The 16,167-nt window shown below is 53.6% G+C and overlaps 1 protein-coding gene across 4 annotated transcripts in view; it reads right to left on the bottom strand.

Annotated features, from left to right (window-relative positions):
* The window catches only part of SEPT9 (septin 9), a 134,576-nt gene that overhangs the window by 92,809 nt on the left and 25,600 nt on the right, over positions 1 to 16,167 (bottom strand). For 2 of the 4 annotated variants that reach the window (XM_017743227.1, XM_017743229.1), the window contains exon 2: positions 14,136 to 14,192. In XM_017743227.1, coding sequence (XP_017598716.1) covers positions 14,136 to 14,192 — 57 coding nt within the window. Of the gene's footprint in view, positions 1 to 2,662; positions 2,772 to 3,125; positions 4,131 to 14,135; positions 14,193 to 16,167 lie in introns of those variants that run through there. The other 2 variants (XM_017743230.1, XM_017743228.1) reach the window with 2 other exon arrangements.

Raw genomic sequence — 16,167 nt, 5'->3', positions numbered from 1 at the left:
GAGCCATCTCCAGGCCACTGCCACCAGCGCAACCTGCACTGAGGGAGAAGGGGCAGACGCGAGGGACACAGCCCAGAGCACAGCTCCCAGCCCTAAAACCAGAGGAGAGGCATGCCTGGAAACAAATCCATTTAGAGCTAATGTTCCTCATGCTTTCATAGCTTTCAGAAATGTGTGAGAAATGAGTTAACTGGATTAGAAGACACAAACATGTTCTGTGAGATTGTGTTTCTCCTGCCAGCACCCACAGGCACCACCCGAGACTGGCACCTTGTCACAGAACAGGCAGCCCCTCGCTGCCCCACAGCTGGCAGCAAACCACGCACAGACCCACAGCCTCACCCCACACCTTCCATGCCTTCCCCTGAAGCACGAGGTGTTTATCATGCCCTGGGATGGGACCTTGGGTCAGGGACACGGCTCTGGGAGGAAAGCCTGAGCTCTCCCTGGGCAGAGGACACCCCAGGGGACATGCCCAGCCCAGCAGCTGTGGGAAAGAGACCTCAAAGAAGACGCCAGGCCCAGTTCCCACCTGCCCTGGAGTGCCCTCCTCCCATCCAGCAGCCCCACACTCAGCTCAGGAGTCAGCTCTTCCCACCCACAGCTGAGGACTAATTAAAAGCATGTTTAGGGCCAGAGCAGTGACTGGGACATGGCCCCCAGCGTGGCACGGATCTGCTTTCATCCGAGTCATCTCTCAGTTAGTCACCAAAGCCAGGGCCCAGCTGTCCTGCTGGCTGTGGCTGAGCTCTGCTCCCTGCTCCTCTCCTCCACCAGTGCAGCAGGGCCAGAGCCCTCGGCCCTGGGGCACCCTTGGAGCACATCGAGGGGAGCAGCTCCCCCTGAGCATCCATGCTGGGCCACGGATCTGGGAGTCAACAGCACAGCCTGGTAATATTAGAATCACAGAACCACTTGGGCTGGAAAAGACTCCTAAAATCATCGATTCCAGCCATTAATTGTCGCTTCTGTGCCCAGAATCTCTTCAAGAACAGTTTTCCCACACGTGGTTTATCATTCCCTCCACTGCCCCAGCTGAGCAGCTTTCCCTGCCCATGCTGACCCTTTCAAGCAGGGACCCGTGGAGCAGATCAGAGACCAGACTTTCAGGCCATCTATTTCCCCACCCCACACTTCATGCCAGAGTCACGTATCATAAATGCCGCTAAGATGGTCTGCACGTTCCCAAGGTCCCACACGGCATTTGAGCGAGGGCAGAGTGGCTGGGTTCATCCTCCTGGCAACCTCCTTGGGAAGGCACACACCACTCTTTGTACACCTGGCCCAGGTCATCAGGCACAGCCACATGCCCTCCCTGCATCCCTGCCCACGGCTCAGCCGCATCTGAGCCACCCATGGAAAGCCAGTTCCTGGTCAGTGGAACACGTAGGCACTTGGACATGGTTTTGTAAATGCTGCTCCTGCTCCAGGGCATTAGCAAGAGCTCCTGCATCTTCACACAATGGCATTCACTCCTCTGGGGCCTTCCTGCCCGCAGGGTCCCTGGGTGCTGCATGCCCTGGGATCGGTGACAGCCAGCCCAGGCACCAGGGCTCTGTGCTCCTTGCACCATGTGCAGCCTGAGGGCTGAGAGAACCCCACCTTTCGTGCTCATTCAGAACAAAAAGCCCTGGATCACATCACTAGGGAGTCACCTTTCTCCCCAGTGACCCTTCGCAGAACTGCCCAGCACCTCTGTGAGGAGGACCCAGCACTGCACCGAGGATGGGACCAAACCCCCCCTTGTCACCCCCTTCTCTCCCACATGTCCCTGCCCAGCGGCACAGGCTCTCCAGCCCAAAGCCCCGGGCTGCTGAAACGCCCACCAGGCTCTGAGTTACAAGCAGTTCTCAGGAATGCTTTGAAGTGGCTCAGACCAGAGGAGAAAGCACAAGCAAGAGAGATGGACAGAGGGATGAGAAGGTGCCACCCGCACTCTGAAGAGGTGGTGTGGGGTAGACGATGTTCCTGCAGGTAAATCCTTATCCAGGGGCACCGGGTGCTCTCAGCACATCCCTGGACGGGGCACGGTGGGTCTGGAACAGGCCAGCCATGGGAGCAGCCTTCCCTGGCCACAGCTTCGCTCCACCCTGGCTTGAGCGCTTCCTCTCGTCCCTGTGGTTTCCCTCCCAGCGCCGATGCCCAGCGGCCGGCTGGGAACGCCCAGGACAAGGGCCTGGTGCCCGAGGAGGGTGAGCTGAGCTGTGCCGTGGGGTGGGTGGGAGGAGGGAGACTCACCAGAGCTGCCAGTTTGGGCACAGACAGCCCCTCCCTCGGTGTCCCTGTCTCATCCTGCTCACCCTGCTCACGCACACAGAGGGAGAGCCCCTGGGTGACACCACGCAGCCCATCCCAGCAGCTCCAGGGACCTGGGAGCAGTTCTTGGAACCACTCAGACATGCACCACTGGGCGGGAATTGCGGGGAAACTGGGGAATTAAATGGAGTTATTCATTCCTCTGCCCCCCCCCCCACGCACGGGCAGCAAGGTGAAGCCCACGGCGCTGCTCCAGCATAAAGCAAGGACCAGCCATGGAACACGCAGGCAGCTCCTGCCCAGCCAGGCAGGATGGGAGGGCAAAAACCCAAGGAAGATACTTTGGCAAGCAGGAGAAGCTCCACCACAACACAACACACAGGCACACGCACACCCAGGAGCCAACCTTCAGAGCAGAACCGCGTCTCCATGCCAAGAGCTCGGCTGTTTTCCTCCCTCTCCCCGGCTCGCAGCTCTGAGCTAACAGGCTCAGCATTCATCCCCCCGCGCCGTGCGGCACATGGGAGCGGAGGGGGGGGGGAGAGAGGGACTCAAATGAATACAGACCAGACCTGGTCTAGCTGGAGAATGAACTAGCCCATCCAGTTATGGAGGGTGAGAAGAAACTACTTAATCATGTACTACTTAATCAATGTGGCCATTCTGTAGCATCAACGTTAAGCACGAATTTGCTAAAAAAATGCAGAAGGGAAGCATTGCAAAAAAAAAAAAAAAATAAAGGAAATAAAAAAAGGAATCGGCTGAAATCCACCCGGAGCGGGGCTATTCCTCTTCTCAAAGTACAGAAGCTGCTGGAAAGGTAGGAGGGCAGGGGCAGAGTATAACATATTAAAAGATCAATAGCCTACCTGAAATCCGGTCCCTCTCCATTACTACGGGATATATTTAGCATCCGCGTGTCACGGCCGTCCCTTTTTTCGGTGGCGTCCCCTTCTTTCCCCCACTCTCCCTCCCTCCTTGCCTTGCCTCCTCCTCCTCCTCTTCCAAAAAAAGCTCTTTGTCTGGTCTAATTTCTTCAATCTGTTGCAATCATGAATGCATCCAAATTACCACATTTCCATGTGCTGATCATATGTTTGTGCTCCAAACTGAAGTAGCTTTGTCTCTTTGAAATGAGAAAGAAGAGCAAGAGAGAAAGAGAAAGGAGGAAGAAGAAAGGAGAAGGGGGTACATGACCCGAAAAATCCTGTAACTCCCTGAAATACTCCACCAGGCGCAGGAAAACTGGAAATCCCGAGTCCTCTGTAAAAGTCTTAAAGCTACAGCGTGCGAGTGTCCAGGGGAACGCTCCAGCCTCCACAGCTCCCTCTTAATATCCACCAGGAGATGCTTAAGGAACTTGGCTCCTCACAATAACAGAGCGAACAACTCATCCAGCTTCTCAAATCTCTCCCCACTTCCCCAGCCTTATTTTCCTGCTATTTCCTCTATCCCCTCCTCCTTCCTTGGCTCCAGCATTTTAAAAGAGCGCAGATCCTGCACGCTCCCCCCTCTTCTGCCAGGTCTGAAGTTTCGATTCATGCATAAACTATTCGGCTGATGAAGGCTGACTTCATTCCAAGCACAGCATCATGGGCGGCTGCTGCTGCTGCTGCTGCTGCTACCAGGCGGGACCCGAGCGCGGCATTCCCTGGTTCTGGGCAGCCCCTCGGGGGCTTCCTCGCCGGCCCTGGCACCGAGCCCCCGCTTCTCCCTCCTCCCCACGGCACGGCAGAGAGCAGCAGGATATCGGAGCCTGCCAGAAGCGGTAGAGAAAGTCTTTGCCCCGGGCAGGAGCTCTCGGTGTTGTCCCCGGTGCCGCGGCGGGGTTGAGGTGGGGTTTGAGAGCAGTTTTCCTTCCCTGTGATGTCCGGGCAGGGCACGGGGGAGCAGAGGCAGTGGAGGAGCCCTGCAGAGCCTGGTGCCCGATGCTCCTCTGCCCGGCGGGATGGAGGGATGGATGTGTGGCTGCAGAGATGGGCTGGCCCACACGGAAACTTCCACTTGGCCGCCGGCCCGGGCAGGCAGCGGGGACACGGCGTTAGCACCTTCCGACGGGGGCTGCCCAGTGCCCAAACACTCTGCACGGCCCTCCCGAGCCATCCGACACTGATTCCTATTGATAATCACCCAGCTGGATGCAAGGACACATCCTCCATCCCCGGAGCTGGCAAAAAACCATTCAACCCCCATCCCAAGGCAATGCTGGGAGGGGAGGCACAGCCGTTCCACAGGCCAGGTGTGCTGACAGGACCCCTGTGTGATCAGCATGGTCCACGTGACATTTTTTTGCCCCCAAAATGCTCACAAGTTCACATGGAAAAACCCAACTGTGATGTCTGTGACACAGCCTGGCACTGCTCTCATGCCATGGGCAGAAGGAGAGGTCGTTGCCCAGCTGGATGAAGGGCAGGAAAGACTCCAGGAATTAGAGGCACTGCTGAAACCTTTGCACAGCCTGGGCCTACATCATATCACTTTTTAATATTGAGGGTCAGCAGCTGATGGAGCACCAGCATCCCCAAATCAGAGGGAGGACCACAGCCAGCACCCAGCTGTGGGGTCAGCAACAGCAGCAACCCCTGCACATCCCAGCAGGCAGCAGGGAGCTGGTGGAAGGCAGCCCCAAGAGAGCCCAGTCCTTCGGGAAGTTTCTCCCTAATGTCTCTCTCTCCCCTAGCGTGTTATTCCCCGGGCAGGGAAGTTGAGATTCCTTCCCAAAATTCTGCTCATTCACTGTTTGCTAGCAAAGCTCTGCATGTTCCTGCTGCCAGGGCCCAAGGCGTTGGAGGGGACAATGAGCAATGTTTTCCCATTGACAGGCTCAAACCACGTTTCCTGCCCGAGACCACAGAGGTGCTGGACACAAAGCAAGGACACGGGGGAGCTGCACAGCCCCACGGAGCACAAACCCCACTGCACTGCCTCCACCAAGCAGCCTCGGTGCCAGGCTCCTGAGGCTGAAGAGGAAGGGAAAAACCCCGGGGAAGTGTGGAGAAAGGAAGAAGGTGAATGGAGAGGAAGAAGGGATGGGGGCAGCGCGCATTTTAGCCTCCAGACTTTAACCCATCAAGACCCAGGTGGCTAGGAAGGATAAAGTAAAGGCACCGTTCCTTGCAGGGCAGATCACCAGGAGGCACTCCGGGAAGTGAAACCAAACTGTGGCTGATGCAGTGGAACTTGAAATGCATAAAAACCTCCAGGTAGCTGCTTTCGTTCAGGCCTGAAGTACTCATGCAAATTTTAATGGATTCACTTTAAAGGTGCAGCCGCCGGAAGCAGTGCTCACAAAGTGCTAACAGGCAGATAATGGGGTGCCTGTGATTGAGACAGGGGTACCCTGTGCTGCTGATGTCAACATCGGGGTTTGCTCCCTTCACAGGTGTGGTTCCAGTGGCCCTCACGTTCCAGGGCTGAGGATTCCCCATTTTTCTTAGTTTTTGAGAAGCTCCTCACATGCCTGTTCAAATGGGTGGTCAGCAGTCTGTGCACTGTACAAGTCTATTATAAAGACAATATATATTCCATTTTCTAGTAGTACTGCTAAAGGGTGGGGGCAAGTCAAGCACACCCAGATTTTAGGAAGAGGACAGAGAACTCTCTCCCCAGGGCTGCCTTCTTGGGATTCAAACCCCCTAGGGCTGACTTTTGGGAAAGCCACAAGGAGACGGAAGAGGCAGGAGCGACTTTAAGGAAACCACTACCGTCTGCTGTAAAACCAACCCCAATTTCCATTTGCAAACAATGATCTGACACAAAGCAGGAGCCCTGCTGTGCTGCCATCCCCTGCTCGAGGGGCTGCCACAGGGTGCACACGCTTTCCCTCACAGTTTTGGACATCGGCAGCCAGCAGGAAGCACTGCCAGGTGCAGAGAAAGCAAGGAAGGAAACCACAAAGAAGAAAGCCAACCGAGCCCTGCTCCAGGCTCAGCTTGAGCCTTCTCTCTCACACACCTCTGCGAGGCTCACCCAGCAACACCCCAGCCCTTTGCCAAGCCAGAACCTGCTCGTTGTGCATGAACAGAGATAAGCAGGGACTGTGGCCATGGCACAGAGCCCAGGGCAGCAGCGGGCAGCCAGGAGGGGGTTTAGGGCTATTGACTCTGTCACCAGCCACAGCAGTGGGACAGATGCTTGCAGGTATCCAGGTAGGTCTTATTTGCCATTCCTTGTCTGCCTCTCCAGTTCTATGCTGGGATTATGTTCCTGGGGCATTTCATCTGACAGAAGAGCTGTTTTCTTTCCTGCCCAGTACAGTGCACAGCTGACCACTTCCACCAGGGTTTTAGCACATCTGCCAGGTATCACCTCATAGCCCCAGCCCTGAGCTGGAGAGGATGAATGCTGCAAGTCCATTCAGGGGTCAGAGGTCCAGGCTGCACTGGCAAAGGTGCAGGAAGCAGCTAAAACCTCCAGGACCTGGAGAGGCAGGAGAAATGGGGATTCAACTGGTTCTTTCAAAAGCTGTGTCAGCTATCTGCAGCACTGGATATCTGGGAGGAGAGCGTAGAGGGGGGACAGTGTGGCAGAGCAGAGCATTCCTAAATCACATTATGTTTAGTGAAGCATTTTCACATGAGGAAATACAGGTCCAAACTCAATCAAGTGTTACCCCATTACATTCCCTCTATGCCTTTTACCCCCAGGCTGGACCCAGCCAGCAATGAGAGTATCTGAGCCTCCATGGACTGTTTGCTCCAAAAACCTTTCTTTTACATTTATATGAGCCTTAACAATGGGGAAGAAAGAAAATATTGACTAAAACTGTCCCTTTCATTTGGAAAAAAATTAAAACCAAAGCAAGAAGATCCTCCTCTTTCTGAGGGAGGTACTCACACTCTCAATGCTGCTGCCCTGCTCTTCACCAGGTGTTTCTTTGCCTCCATCCCCCTCTTCCAGCTGGGCAGACAAGGAGCTGCCCTGCCCTGGGCTGCAGCTCTCAGCTGCTCCACATGCACTGCCAAGCACTATTTTGCCACTCCCTGGCTATTTCTTATGAAAACCTGTGTTTGTTCAACACAGGGGAACACAAATCACTCAGATCCTCCTGAGTTACTACCTTTCCTAAGCCAGAGACCTCGCCCAGGACACAAAGCTCATCACCACGCAGAGCTGGGGTGGCAGTGGCAGCAGGCGATGGCTGTGGCAGCAGCAGCCCCCCACGGCCCCTCCTGCCCCAGTCCCACACAGCCTCCTGAGATGATGCCCACCGTGGAGGGGACTTTGCTTTAAGGACAGTCCCTGTTAGAGCTCTCCTCTGTGCTGGCTCAGCCTGAAAGCCCCAAACTGCTGGAAATCCCTTGCTCCTCCCCAGGCTCTCTGCTCACTCTTTCACACTCCTGTGCTGAAGAATTAACAGCAGCTGGCAGGGCAGAGCGAGAGGCAAGGCAGGACTGGACACTGCTCACCCTCCTGGGAGAGCATTCCTCTCCCCTCTCTCTGCTGCACCTGATGCCAGGCTCTATTGAAAGGGCTCTCAAGGCTTCCTCCAGAGATGTCTGGTGCTGAGGTGAGAAATAACCTTGCTCAAGGACTGCTGCTCCTGTTCTGGAGGAGCCACACTGCACTTCTACATTCCCTTTCCTCGGGGGAACCCTGCGGACCTTGTCAGCACTCATCAACAAATCCATATCACGCTCCAACGTGGAAAATTTTTATTTTAAAACACAGTCAGCAGCTCAGGCCCCCAAACATCACAGAGCATTCAAGCCCTGGTCGTTCCTGAACCACTGATTTATATTTTGCTGTCTCTGGCTTCCTCACAGCAGAGCGCACAGAGCCAGGTGCTGTGGGGAAAGCATCGAGATCTACCTCCTCACCTCCGATGTTCAGGAGCCTTTGGGGACTCAGTGAGATTATACACGAGACTGGAGATGAATCAGGGGTGCTGTAAGGGAGCAGGACAAGCAGCCAGTGCTCAGCACATCCCCTCAGCAGCAAAGTGCCCAGGGCACCCAGTATCACCCCAGGATTTCTCAGCTGTGTGCTCAGGCCCCTACGCTCCCTCACTCCCTGTGAGTAACACACAGCTCTGCTGGGAGCACACGGGAGCCCCACAGGACTCTGCCAGGCAGCTCAGAGTCCACGTGCCAGCATTACACAAGGCCCCTGTGTGTGTCCATGCAGGAATCAGGCACCTGAGCTGGGAGCAGCCTTACTGCTTTAACTTCTTACTGCCCGGAGCTGGGATCACCTGCAGAGCTCTGCCTGCAGAAGAGACTCTCCAGGCTGGCTGGTGACCAAGCTGCACCCTCTGCTGCTTTGCCCTCGCGAGGAGAAAGGCCATGTGTGATGAAGGGGACACGTGTCAAGCGAGGGTTTGTCCCCAGGGAGCCCGAGGGGAGCGGGTGGTGCACGGGGACACTGTGGCAGGAGAGCTGCACAGCTGGGGTGGCTGGTTTGGTGCTTTGGACAAAGGGGAATAGAGGCTGCCCGAAGAAATTCATATGACCTCATCTAAGGACACATCCAGAGCGATGAGGCTGCAACCACAAGCTCCTGTTAACCCCTGAGCTGCTCCACCGCAGTGAAGGCACGTCTGTGCTACCAACACAGGATCACAGAGTAATTGGGGTTGGAAAAGAACTCCAAGAGTTCATCGAGTCCAACCATTAGCTCAGCACTGCCGTGCTCACCACCAAACCATGTCCTTGAGTGCCACACCCACACAACTTTTGAACACTTCCAGGGATGGTGATTCCACAGTTCCTTGGGCAGCCTGTTCCAGTGCCTGACCACCCCTCCTGTGAATAAATGCTTCCCAATATCCAATCTAAACCACTCCTGGTGCAACTTGAGGATGTTTCACCACACACCAGGGAGGTGACATCACACTGCATGCTGTGCATCCCCCCAGCTTCCAGCTGGACCCTAAGTGCTGTACTCCCAGCCTGGATCCCAGGATGCCAGCGGGAAGCTGCAGACAGATGCAGGACAAGCTTGAAGGACCAAGGTCTACAGGAGCTTCCCAAGCTCGGTTTGCTCAGAGGCCACGCTGACACGTGGAGGGCTGTGCTGTGAGTGACAGTGCCCACATCTGAGCTGCAGATGTGTGACAGTTCTGACAGCTCTCCCCTGAGGAAAAGCCCCTCACACACTTAATGGTTTCCATAGCACTCTGAACTCGCTTATGTAACAGCCATCATGCACGCTCCAGCGGGGAGCCCCCGGCTCCTGACATTCCTCTTGTTTATCTCCGCTGTTCTGGTTAACCCACAGCCTCACAGAAACCACTTTCCAGACCTGTCCTCTTACAGACTCCAGGCACAAAGAGAGGAGATGGTCCTCAGGGCGAGGTACTAAGTCAAGAGATGGAAACAGCAAGATCTGTTGTCGTACCTACGGTGAATTTGGAGCGTCCCAAATTAGGGAACGCTGCTGAAATCCTGCTGTCCTTGTTAAAGCGATGATGCCAATTTAAACTCTGCCCACAGCTATGGGTGTTCAGCTCTGCCACCCACCTGGCCTCGCATCTTTCCATTTCAGTGCCCATGGGGAAGGATCCCCGGACTCACAGGCAGTGCTCAAGGCACAGCTTTCAGGTTCTCTGCTGCTCCATTTTCCCCAGTTATGAAATAGGAACATCCATAACTGTTAGAGGGAAAATGCAAGGCTTGATCAGGGAAAAACCAAGTAAGCCAAGAATTATCTGCGCCAGTCTTGTTGAAATTTTCATGTAAGACTGTAATATTTTTATTTTTATTAATCCCAGGTACCAGAGCCCTCCCGGGTGCCCTGGACAGTGTGGCAGTGAAGTGACAGTGGGGTTAGTGGGGTCCTAGAGCTTATGCCCTGAGCAGAAGCTCACAGGCTCAAACCACAACCACCACCTCACTCCTCCTGCATCTCCACCTCACACTGGCCCACCCACTGTGGCTTCTGGCCCATCTACCACCATCAACATAATGGGTGACCAAGGGACTTGAGCTGATACAAACAACATCTGGGTGGGAGTCCCCCCACTTTCTACCCAAGAGAAGCATTTAGACAGCACGAGACAAGCTGTCCCTGCAAAGGTCCCAGTGAGTGCCCCTTTCTAGCACAACCCAGGGAGCTGGCCTTGACTTCCTGCCTCTCCAAATTATGCCCTGCGTTTCCAAAAAGCGCCGAGACAAGTTGTGGCTGATCCTCAGCCAGCTGCTGACGAGGCAGAAGTGGGACCGCTGTGCTCTCGCTTTTTGGATGGAAAAGCCCTGCCTGCCCTGGCAGGCTGCCCCTGCTCCAGGCAGCCTCACAGCCACACAAAGGCTGAAACAGGAAAGCTGAGGCACCTGCTCCCCTCCCACCCCTTTGGGACCTCTCGTGAACAAAGCACCTGAGCCACAAATAGCACTGGGCCGGAGCAGTGCTGCTGAAACACAGCTGGAAGGCATTGTCCTCCCTGCGCTCACCTACACAGGAAAAACGTGCTGTTTCAGCTAAATCAGTAAACTCTGCCTTCTCATGGACCCTCTCCTTGTGTTACCCTTGCCAGGGAAGTTCCTTCCTCTTTAGCAAAAACTGAGTTGTAGGCTGGAAACAAATCAAAGCACAGAGCACAGCTGGCTGCCCGAGAGGAACACGATCCCGGTTCCTTCCACTCCAACTGCTCTGGGCTGTTTTCTGGCTGAGCTGTGAACACACCACTGCTCCACATGGCAAATGTCAGCAAATATTTCCCTCCTTCAAATTCGTCAGGTACAGTTGTAGGAAAATGAAGTGGGCGTAACTTCCCTGAGATGCCATTCCTGACTCGTGCAGTCAACACGCTGGAGGTGTGGGACACCATCCAGAGGGACCTGGACAGGCTGGAGAGATGGGCCCAGGTGACCCTCAGGAAGTTCAGCCTGGAGGGAAGGAATGCCATCCAGAGGGACCTGGACAGGAAGTTCAACAAGGCCAAGTGCAAGATCCTGAACCTGGGTCAGGGCAATCCCAAGCACAGGCTGGGCAGAGAAAGGATCAAGACTATTCCTGGGGAGAACTGGGGGTGTTGGTTGATGAGAAGCTCCACATGACCCAGCAATGTGTGCTGCTGGCCCAGAAAGCCAAACGTGTCCTGGGCTGCAGTGCAAGAATTGTGAGCAGCAGGTCGAGGGAGGGGATTCTGCCCCTCTATCCACTCTCTTGAGACCCCCTCCTGCAGAGCTGCCTCCAGCTCTGGGGCCATCAACACCAGAAGGATGTGAAGTGCAGGAGAGAGTCCAGAGGAGGCCATGGAGATTCTCCAAGGGCTGGAGCCCCTCTGCTCTGGAGCCAGGCTGGGAGAGCTAGGGGTGTTCACCTGGAGAGGAGAAGGCTCCAGGGAGACCTCAGAGCCTCTTCCAGCGCATGAAGGGGCTCCAGGAGAGCTGGGGAGGGAACTTCTGAGTCCCACCCCAGGGGTTTACCTGGGACTACACAGCAGGTTTGTCCAAAACCAATCCCACAGCCCCAAAGCCCTGGAACTGCTGCTCACCGAGCACTGTTGCATTCCTGTGCCACACAACCACTTCCAGAGGGACAAGAAAATTTGAGACACAGAATGAAGTTTCCAAAAGAGGTCAGCACCAGTTCTGCAGGCGCCTACCCTCACTGCACAGCCCAAGGCAACATGGGGAGCCTGCCTGTGGAGCTCTCTGGATCCCAAGAGTTGGTGGCTGTGGAAACACACGTCACCCCTTGCTTTGTTTAGGGTGGCAAAGAGCCCGAAGCAACCGAGCCCCTTCTGCAATGCTTCACTTGCAACCACTGCTCACTCATCCCAACCCCAATTTATCTTTTACAGGAATAAAAGCTTCTGGGTGCAAGGCCAGATGTGCAGAGGGGAAAGTTTGGACCTGAAACAAGGGGAAATTGAGCTGCAGTTATATGGAGTCATAAATATTTACTGCAATGTAAACTGAAGGACTGAACTACTCATTTGATTTTTTAACTGGAAAAAAAAAAAAATTAAAATTTACAAGGTCTCTCACCAGAAAAGTAGAAAAGTGTATAATTAGAGTCTAAGGAAAACAAGCTTGAACAAATGTGCTGTGTCTGTCAGTGTGGATTCTCTACTCCCCAGCTCCCTCTGGAGCTGTACCAATTCCCCCTTCTGTCCTCGGACGTCTGTCCATGAGAACAGGCGGTGCCAGGGCTGAGGCAGCAGCTTTGTTTGTGCATATGCACAAGATAAACACACGCTGCAGTTCAAAACTACCAGCTCTGCGCTGGTGGCCGAGTTTTGAAGCATCAGCTTTAAAATGGAGACCAGTCCTTCTGGCCTCTCGCTGTTGTGAAGCTTTACCACTCACAGGACACCAAGACTCCCCAGTAATTATCACTCAATGCATTTTTGCTGCCACTCGACATCAGTTTGGGGTGCACTGGCCTACTCTGACCATAATTCCATCCTCCCACTGATGGTGGTGATGGTACAAGGCTGTGGAGCTCCAGATGCCAGCAGCAGGACAGTGTCACAGCGTGCCAGCCTCTGTCACCCTCATCTGTGCCACAAATACCTGTCCCTGTGCTGGTCACCAGTGCTAAGGAGGGCCAGGCAGGCAGTGTCCCAGCCCCCAGGGTGTTCCAGTGCACTTTCAACCAGACATCTGTGACTAATCCCCATCCCACACGTGCTGAGGGCTGCATCCAGCACAGCGCTGAAGTCACTGCTCCAGGAAGGCATCCCCAGGGTGGCTTTCTGCTGCCACCCACGCCGAGGGAAAAGCTGAAACCCACTGTTTTGATAAGTACATCTGGGAGCTGAGACAGGATATGAGGGCTGAGAAGATGAATTGGAACAGCAAATCGAGCCCGGAGGGAACAACGGAGTGACAGAGAGACCAAGGGGACAGGAGAGGATAAAACCTGAACCGAGTGTGGGCAGAGCAGGGTGCTGAGGAGGTGAGTGGGGTTTTGGGGGGGGACAGGCAGCAGAGACAATGAGCAGCAGAGAAAATGAGGCAGCAATGGTGAGGTGAGGTCACCCAGGGTGGAACCAGGTGATCTTTAAGGCCCCTTCCAACCCAAACCACTCTGGGATTCTGTGACCTCAGAGAAGGAAACACAAAGGAAGATTTCGGTGGCAACAAAGCACCTGGTAATGCAGAGTAATGTCTGGGATGTGCATGGCACCTGGACATGGAGAAGTGATGCTTCCCACAGGGGTTTGAACCAGGAAGCAGCACAGGCTCATCACAGGGGCTACCAGAAAGAAAAGCCCAGAGCTGGGCTGCCTCAGCTTCCCTTGGAGTACTTTAGATGAGAACAGTGACATTTTTTACTTGCAGACAACCACCAGGGACAGTCCCTGGGCAGCCCCAGCACGTGCCACACGCAAACAAACAGAGCCCATGGCCTCAGCTACTCACAAGCACTGGGAATTCCACTGCTGCTTTCCTGAGGCTGGGAAATACCTTTTTCAAGAAAAACAAACCCTCCCACCTGCTTCCTCCTGGATCAGAAGCCACTTCCAAAACATTAAGCTGCAATTAGGGCTGTAAATTTAGCCACAAGCACTTATAATCCATAAATCTGCACATCCAATAAAAAATAACAGCTAAGGAGAGTCCGAAAGAGCTACTAATGACTAAAGCTAGATTTCAACCACAAGCCACTCCTGCTTTCTGTTGCCCTGTGTTAGACCCCTTGAATTGGGTTGGGGCTTGCTAATTACTGTCTCTGGGCCCATTATACAGTGAGGAATGTTTTATATTCTCTTTCTTTTCATAGTTTTTGGGGGCTTTTAAAAAATACATATATACCCTGCTCTCCTTTTTCCGTGTACTGCTTTCTTTCTCCAGCTCTGCATTTGTCAGCAGCAAGCTTTGCCTTTCAAACCATGGCAGAACATGTGATTTCTGAGTTTCACCTCCTGCATTCCCTCTATTTTTTTAATTGGATGAGGAGGTTTCAAAGAGAGAAATTCACACACTTACTCGGACTCGTCTGGTCGCTGAGCCTCCGAAGTCTCCCGCTGGAGGTCCGGGTGATTCCTAAAACAAGAAGAAGGTTTGAGTTAGGAGTCCACGTGAATATGGGGTGTGGAGTTACCTCCCTGCTGTCACTCTGCATCTGGCAAGGCACAGTTCTGTCGGGAATCCGCTCTGTGCAATCATCTCTGGGGTCCAAGGAGAGTCACACGTTATTTTAACCAAAAAACACCTGAGGAGAGACCTCCACCTTTCCCTGAAGATGTCAAACATTATTATTCAAACACACCAAACCCACAAATGTATTTAGGGTTTCCAGATACACCAGAGGGAACTTCTGAAATCATGACGTGGGACACTCATGTTCACCTCTCGCTCCAGGACAGTTTATCCTAGAGAGAAGTGCAGCATTTCCCGAGACAGACTTCCTCACTGGGAGAGGAGAGCACAGGAATTTAGGGACTTGCATGAGTCCTGCACTTACAGAGACAGCTGGTTGGATGGGCTGCACCCACATCCCGAGAACTCATCGTGTATGGGAACCCTGCTGTGGGGCCAGAGCAGCTGGAACAGGAGAGGCACCTCCACTCCCATACCCACCTCAGAGAGCCCTCAGGTGCCTGCCTGGCTCCCAGACTTCAGGCAAGCCAGTGGCACCTGCTGACTATGACAACACTTCTAACCCATCAGCAACTCAGTTAATTCCTCTGCCATCCCAGCTGCCTATTTGTAAAATGGTGATTGTCACTGCACTCGCTTCCCAGGAAGCTGAAAAACTCCGCAGGAACCTGAATTCCCCTTAAGAATTCCCTCTTCGACTTATTTAGTTAAAACATAGCCACATGAAACTGTATATGGATTTTTGCCTCAGTTTCTGGGTTTTCACCTCAGTAAAAGTGGCCCCAATAAATGCAGTGAACCAGCTCGGGTGGGATGCTATGTCCTGGAATCCTCCCAGATGTTATGATGCCCTGGTATGGACATTCCCAGAAGGTCTGGTAGCTCTCCAGGCTCTGGGAGGTCCTGCTGGAGGAGCAGGATGGTGTCCAGGATGGACACCAGCTCCAGAACATCTCAGGCACAAGAAGCTGGAGCTGCCAAGCCATGGAAGCTCCTCAGCTCATTACAAACCCTGCCTCAGCACACAAAAGCCTTGGGTCAGGATTTCTACCTGCAAACAGGCAAGAAACCCCCAGGATCTGGAGGTGGTGATGCTGTTCATTTATATTATTTCAACTTTCTTCTCACCGTCTACCAGATCTGTTGGACAGGAAGCAAAGGGACTAAAACAGCATCAATTTAAGATGCAGAACAGCCCTACATTGTGATTTGCAATGGAGTCACAACCTTACAAACCTTGTCAGCTAGGAGAGTGCATCATACAAGGAAAAAAAAAGATTTAAAAAGAAATATATATATAAAAGGCAGGAAAACTTTCATACCAGTAAGCCCGGGGATAGAGGGAGGGAAGGGAAAAGAGCTGCCTGGCAGCTGGACATGGAAAAAGTGTCTCATGCTCAGAACCCTGTGCTTGTGTGTATATATTTATATATATCTATATATTCACGTGTGTGTTTGCTCCCTCCCTTTCCAACATAAAAAGCCTCTGTGCCTACAACGTGATGTGGCTGAACCACAGGGTTGCTCCTGGGGAAGGGCGACACAGGGAGAACCCACGGGCAGCACCACCCAGAGCCATCCCCCCCCTCGGCTCTGCCCCCAAAGAGCCAAAAATAGAGCCAGGACTGTCCACCCACACACGGAAACACCCAGCCTGTCTGCTCGAGAGCTTTACCTGCATTGCAACGGGGCAGATTGATGCTACCCCCATCACCCAGCCTCACTTTCCATCACTGACAGCAGGACAAAGGCTGAAGCTTCTGGGAACTTGTGCATTATAACCAGCATTTTAAATTTTAAACATATTTCTGCTATTAAACCCAGTCCCTGAATCTTTTTCTTAATGATTTTCTCCTCTCTGAATGTCTACTGCTTCTCTGGATGCTAGCAAGAATGAAAAGCTGTATCTCCCCTGCTG

This window comes from Corvus brachyrhynchos, unplaced genomic scaffold (genome assembly GCF_000691975.1).
Source record: "Corvus brachyrhynchos isolate BGI_N302 unplaced genomic scaffold, ASM69197v1 scaffold148, whole genome shotgun sequence".
NCBI lineage: Eukaryota > Metazoa > Chordata > Aves > Passeriformes > Corvidae > Corvus > Corvus brachyrhynchos.
This window is presented reverse-complemented; position numbering and strand designations above follow the sequence as displayed.